Source organism: Poecilia latipinna, unplaced genomic scaffold, assembly GCF_001443285.1.
Source record: "Poecilia latipinna isolate Pla-1442-1.1 unplaced genomic scaffold, P_latipinna-1.0 Scaffold578, whole genome shotgun sequence".
NCBI lineage: Eukaryota > Metazoa > Chordata > Actinopteri > Cyprinodontiformes > Poeciliidae > Poecilia > Poecilia latipinna.
The window spans coordinates 307,400-314,580 of record NW_015113194.1 but is presented as its reverse complement, the minus strand read 5'-3'; the positions used below and the strand labels follow the sequence as shown (position 1 = coordinate 314,580).

At 36.1% G+C, this 7,181-nt stretch overlaps 1 protein-coding gene across 1 annotated transcript; it reads left to right on the top strand.

The window, feature by feature from the left end:
- Positions 1–1,855: 1,855 nt before the first annotated feature.
- LOC106953403 (peroxisomal membrane protein 11A-like) lies at positions 1,856–6,478 on the top strand. The gene is made up of 3 exons (XM_015042141.1): positions 1,856–2,240; positions 2,364–2,479; positions 3,418–6,478. Exons 1-3 carry the CDS (start codon positions 2,182–2,184, stop codon positions 3,984–3,986), a joined length of 744 nt encoding a protein of 247 aa, XP_014897627.1. The 5' UTR covers positions 1,856–2,181; the 3' UTR covers positions 3,987–6,478.
- The last annotated feature ends 703 nt before the right edge of the window (positions 6,479–7,181 follow it).

Genomic DNA, 7,181 nt, shown 5'->3' with positions numbered 1-7,181 from the left:
TTTCATAAAACTGGTGTTGAAATGAAAACTTCTCAGTTTCTGACAAAAATACATACACTGGTGGTAATTGGTTTCTTTTAGTCTATTCTTGGTGTCAGACAAGCTCTATTTAAGTGATTTCTTAATTCTACAAGTCTGAGAGTAATCATGACTAGGTGTCCTTAGTGAAATGGTACATATACACTGCCATTCACACAGTTCATGTTTAACAAATCAGACAAATATGTACAGCTGAAAAATACAAACTATTTCCACACATTGGTTCCTATTTATCATAAAAAACTGATCTATTACCCTCACAGTCCAAATCGCATTTCCTCTGAACTCCCTGTGGTGAAATAAGAGACAAATTAAAGAAGCCAATCTACCAGATAACTGCTAAAGCAACTGATTTCAAACAGGTTTGAATGGGGTGTTTTGTTGCTTAATGACACTGACCCCCTCCCATAATGCATTATATTTGTGTTACTGAGAGCAATAATGTCAAGGTTAACTGCATTCCTTAACGAAGCCAGTCTTTTACGTACTCGGTGAATACTCAATGGAGCTGACCTTTTATTTGCTAAACTATTCAAACAAGATGACCAAAAGCAAAGGCTTAACAGCCTATTTCAATAGCTGAATGGGAATGACAAACAAGGGAACTGTGCAGAAATTGGTATAAGAAGGGATTTTTACTTGCAGTCTGTGAAGTTTTATGGGGACATTTCCAAAAAAAACAAAACAAAAAAAACAACAAAAAAAAAAACACGTGGGATTCATTATTAAACACTCAGGAAGATTATTCATAAGAAAAATACATTTTACAGTAGGGGATATTCAATTAACTCAATCAAAATTTTGCTCGGAAAAAGCTTCTTTTCTCTAAAAATGACATAGGAAGACCACTTATGTCATCATCTGCTAAAGGCTAGATGTATTTTATTTTATTCTAATACCTTATTTGGTTTGGATGCATAAACCCTTCAACTTTAAGGAGTTGTACCCTCCTTTTACTATGGCTATTGCATCACTATCCAGATATTGTAACTTCTAGTTCAGAAAGACCAAACAGTGAAAGATATTTCTTGTAAAAAGAAGAAAAAGAAAAAAGACTTTGAAACATCAAGTGACAAATTGACTGAAAACTAGGAGAACTGGGAGTGGCTCAGCTTACCTAGCATTGCCCTCTCAGCAACTCCTCTGTGATGAACAGGAGACCTAATTAGTTTATTGACTAAATATTTTGTCCCTGTCGTTGCTTGTCTCACACCGTATAAATAATTTACAAAATGTGCCATTTGTGGATGTTAGTAGTAATTTAGTAATGACTTCTTTCTCTCATACTGTTGACATCAGTTTGCTGTTTTTTCCTCTCTGCCTTTGTGTTAGCTGATAAGGAACATTGATTTAAAACCCCTTAACTGACACCGGCGTCATGTGTTAATGTGAGTATTTAATTGTTATTTCTCGATTTTAATCTAAATCACTTTAAAATGCATTTTGTATGAATGTTGCTATGCAAATAAACTGACTAGTAATTTAATAAAACATTGTCTCCCTTCAGTCAGTCCACAGCAACAGGTGGAGTGGGGCATGGCAAGGTGGCAGTGAAGAGTTGTATAGTATTGAGTGGCATAAATAACATGGCATAAAATAACTAAGCAATGAAAAAAATAACAATTTAGCTGTTTTTAAAAAGAGTAACTCTTTAAATGGTAAAATCATAAAAAATCTTATTGACCTTGGTAGTCTCAGAGTTTTAAAAATATTTTTAGTGTTAACAGGGTGCGTTATATGTATAATAGTAGCCTACTTTCATGACTATGTAGTTACAAGTTGCCATAGCAACTCAAACAACTGAGGAAAAAAAAAAAAAAAAAAAAAAAAGGTCCGTCCCGGAAATCTGTTCGACGTTCATTCCGCTGCCGTAAAGGCTTGTGGTGAAACAACAGTGAAAAGTTCCGCAGGTGTTGTAAATCAGCTGAGCTTTAGCGGAACAAGACACACGGTGAAAGTTTTACATTTCTAAGTATTAGGTCTTTTTAAAGTGGCAACAAATGTGAGGAGCTAGTGCTGATAATGCACTAAAGTCAAGAAAGGAACAGAACTGTACCGGCGTCAACAAGAAGCTCTTGACAGCGGGTGCACGAGGAGGAAACTTCGCTGTTGAGCAGAACAGCCTGTCCTGATGTGCTAATAATGATGGACGCCGTTCTGAAATTCGCAAACCAAAGCCAAGGGAGAGACCGTGTATTCAGGTGCGCTTTTCATTTATGAAGTTGGCAAGGCGTATTTCTGAAAGACATAATAATAAATCTGCCAAATTGCTGATATTGCTTAAGTAATAAATTTGATAACTTTCCCTGTGTTTTGGCTTTCAGAGCTACCCAGTATGCCTGTGCACTGTCAATATATTTACTACGAAACAAGCCTGATAGAAAAGACCTGGTGGCCAGACTTAAAAGTTTGGAAAATAATATGAGTGCTGGACGAAAACGTGAGTATAATTGTGAAAAAGCGATAAAACATTTGATTGATTAAAAATATTTTAATGTATTTAATTATCATTAGGCAACTTTCAACTTTTATTAATTAATTTAATTTATGAAAACAAATTTTCCTTGTTTATAGTGCCCCTTTTTAATGTGTCACTCATGTCTTTATGACAAACAGTATTTATTGTTCTGCTCAAAGTTTTACTGATTTGGAAATGTTAAACTTAAGACATTTTCATAATCATGAGTTAATGAGCATTGTGAAAAATCAAACATTCTTCCTTTGTGCTTTTTGGGATTTTAAGTACTTAATATGAGCTGTTTGACTTTAGGGATTTTAAAACCTGGTAAAATACTTATAAAAAATGCAAGCCGTGAACTGAGATTTTTAAGGCTTTAATATATAATGTCCCAGTTCCCTCATTAATGTGTGAAAAAGACAAGAGACAGGTTTTACTTGGGAATGCCTGGAAGCGAGGTCAGGCGTTAAAGATATAGCATTTCCCGTTTCTGTTCTTGTGGAGCCTTACTAAGCCCAAAGCTGGTGCTCAGAGGGGTACACTATTGATGTGCCGCTTAATTATCTCCTCTGCATCTTAGCTGCCACCACAACTTTCTGCTGCTTTGGGAGCTTGACTTACTAACTCAGAGACACTATTTTCTCATAATTTCTTAGCAAAACATTTTGGTGGAACATTCATTTGGAACAAGGTCCCCAAGAGGTTCTGAAAGCAGGAAAGCTTTGCTTCAAAAGTGCTGTAAAGTAGAAATGAATGTCAACCTTGACCTTTGTACTACAGAGTTGCTAACATGCTAAACTTATGTAGTTTGTGTAGCTGTTTGGTAACCTGTTGGATACTTGTGGACTGCTTATAGCAGAATGTTCACTTCATGTTTCTCTTGAACTCATTCCTGCTTTCATTTCTGCCTCCTTTGTCAGTGCTCAGGCTAGGAAATGCAGCCAATTCCATTGTGGCTGCTAAACAAACCATGCAGCTCTCTGACCGCTTGCTGGGCCTGTGCCTCACAGTGGCCAACATCAACCGGGCACTCTACTTTATCTGTGATAATGCAGTGTGGGCCAAAAATGTGGGCCTCATCCGGAGCATCAACAAGGAACGCTGGAGCATAAATGCCTCTCGCTACTACCTCTTCTCATTAGTGATGAATCTGACCCGAGACCTGTATGTAATTCTCCAGTTGATGCAAAAGAAAGGGAGAGATAACCGCTTCAAAAGCAGAATGAACCAGCATCTCAGTGACTGTCCTGAAGTAGCGGAAGCTGTTATTCCTGAACTGGATGCCCTTATTTTCCTGCTTCTGGAGACTCTGAGATCAGAACCGACTGTTGCCTTGGACACTGTGAAAAACATCTGCGATCTCTTCATTCCTTTGGATAGGCTGGGCATTTACAAGTCAAGTGCAGGAGTTGTTGGATTTTGTGGGCTGATATCTTCCCTGATTGGCATTTTAACCCTCGCACGACCCACTTTGAGGATCAAACCCTGATAAGGAGGGTGGAGTTTGACCAAAGGTTAAAACGGATCAGTGATTTAATTTTAAATGACACAAGCTAGCATTAACAGGCAAGGTAATACATTTCAGTGATACTTGTGTTGAGTGGTTTTGTATCAGAATCTGAATTTACGGTAAGGCTTCCTAGCAATAATATAATTAGAGATGCATCAATCAAGCATTTCATGTCAGATTGCAATTTTTACTTTTTTTCTGAAGTCTAACCTTCCAATTGAGATGTTTTGTTCATTTCAAAGAAGGTGAATTCAGGAATTGCAGGATAATTCTTTAACATATCAAATCATGTCCCTAACCTATGTGTGATTTAATATCCTCGTAGGAAGTACAAAGTACCTTCTACTGGTTGATTGCTTACAGATTAAAATTTTGTGAATGCTCATTGGTGATGCATTTAATGACTAGTAAAAGAAGTTCAGGTTTGAGCGACAGTCAAGGGACAATTTTCTTTTTCTGACCGACTAACTGGTGGATCTCTAATTATAATTAACAGCAACCTCCTTCAGGAAATACTTTCTGAACAACCTAAGATCAAAGATTTGACGTTGTTGCACTCCTGTTTTCTACACTACCAGCAGTTTCACACCTGATAGACTCCCAAGTAATATGAAACAAAACTTGTTTATATTGCAGGGTTGTTCATCTGCCTTCAAAAATGTTTAATATTTTTATTTGTGGAATTGTTTGAAGATTACTGGTCATCTGGCCTTTTTACTATTTCATACTTTTGAAATATATTGGGTTTTATACATCACCTAACTATGCAAGATGTTTTGTCCAGACCAGGTAACAATTTGTACCCACATTGGTGACTTGTGATTAACAATTTGTACATAGTGAGAAAATAGGATTCTGTGAGAGTAACCAGCAGAATTTTACTCAGTTATTTGATTTGATCAGAGGTCATAAACTTTTTTCCTCAAAAATCAACCACCAGAGATCACTACCAGAGTTGCAGAAAATTTAGAATTATGCCAACTTTTTAAAAGATGCTTTAAAATTTAAGGAAAAGGGATGATGAGCTAATCCATCTTCATATTTGATCAGGAATGTTTACCTTCTGAGAGAAGTGAACTATTGTCCAAGTGTTGACTGGAATAGTTTGTTTACCGGTACGAAAGGGAAGGAGGAGATGAAATAAGGAGTGGGTACATAATGGGAGTACAAATTGGGTGTTAGTTATTGTTCAGGCCACTGCTTCTGCTGTGCTTATTGTTTTGTGATAAAATGCTGCTAATCTGATATGACTGAAGAGTTAGCGGCTTCTCTGCCAAACGAGGGAAAACACTTAGATTTGAATGTGCTACTGAAAGAATCTGCTGGAGTTCAACAATAAATACTGTTGATGAGGTTAACTCGAAGAAAAGTGATACAGGATTAAAAGGAAAAACTATGCATGGCCATTGTATCTGTTCAAGAAGAGTTTGTTCCATGCAACATGTTTCTTGTGTTTAATCCTTTCAGAAGTAGTTACACTGCCCTCTTTAGGACAAATGACAACTTGTACAATTGAAGAGCTTTTTATTTTCAGTTTCACTCAGACAACAATACATTTGTTTTTGTAAAAGATCATTCTCAAGAGATGTTATATTCATCCAGATATTGCAAAAATACAGTATATCCCATTGTCTCTTTCACAATGGTTTAGTTTGGCTGTGCAAAGAACGAATGAGCGATGCACAAAAATAGTCCCTCAAAAAATGTACAGACATTAAAAGCAATAAATAAATTTGTTCCAAGCAAACAAAATGCAATAATATATATCTGACAAAAGGTTTTGTTTCACATTTCCAATGGTGTGTTATTGTTTCCAGTACCAGCAATCTATTAAAACACACCTTAATGGAAAAATGTGGAAGCAGATGAAGATTAAATTAAACTGAAACTTAGACTGTTGCTTCAGAGCACATTTAAGCAGACCTGGCTTTGAGTTGATATCCAAATAGGTCTTCAATCCATAAGACCAAGTCTGTATTACTGGAAAACTGTGATCTAATTTATTAAATATGCCTGTTTGTGCATTTAAAGAGGCATCTTTTGAGATTATGTAAAAATAGAAGAAAGCACTTTTAAAAAGTGGCAACAGTGTCAAGCTAAAGATTTGTAATTACTGCTGGCAGTTTTTCTTTCCCCCATAGGACAATAACTGTATGATGAATTTGCCTGCTCTCTGAGTGAAAAGGCACCTTCAGTAGTTGGCTCCTACAACAGGTAAATAAGAAAAAGATACATGGGATTTTTTTTTTCCACAAATGGTACACATGTCCTGGTGATACTGTCACAGGTTTACAGTTTCCCCCCCCCCCCCGTGTAATTTTACTTTTACTATGTTAGAGGAAAGAAAATTGTTTTAAAATGTATTGCTTTCAGCAAACTATGGTTTGAAGAGTCTCATTGTTGCTCTAACCATGTTCAAATCTCAACCTTTAAGTAGAACACTGCAAAATCCCAATAAATTTTGGATATGCACTTAAGTTGTCCTTATACATTTTTTATATACCTGTTTTTTTTTAATGGTTTTTAGCATTGGAAGCTGGTTTACACTTTATGGGATTACAGTTGTTTTTCCTCCAGTTGTCAGTGCCAATACTTTTTTTTATTTTTTTTTTTATTTCATATGTGCTCAAACAGAATAACTATTTTTACTCAAATCCTTCAAGCGTATCAGAGTACCGCATTTAAAAATGTCTGTTTGACTGCAAAAAGAAAAAAACAAACAAAACATTTGGCCACTAAACTTTTGGCAATAGAGCTGCTGCACAAAGAAATCATCAGAAGCAAATTACATAGATTCCTGCAGGTATTCTGTGTTTTTGAATCTCTGACAGAACTGGATGGTAGTAGAAACTCCTGTACAGTTTGTGATTATCGCACAGACAAGAAGACAAATGATGGAGAAAAAAAAAAAAGACATAAGTACATGGCACAAAAAGAAATAAAACAGACAACTTCAACACAACAAATAACCAGTAACCAAAATTACAATTGGACTAAAAGCCATTCATGGAAATGATCTGAGAACACTGATATTTGCAGGATAAACCAGGAGCATTTCGGGACATGGGCAACTAGGAAAGTTGGAAATGTCTGACATACAGTGCATGTCAAGGCAAGTGTTAACTTCATTCATCCATTACAAGTCACTTTTAAGACAATAGGTGTGAGTACTGC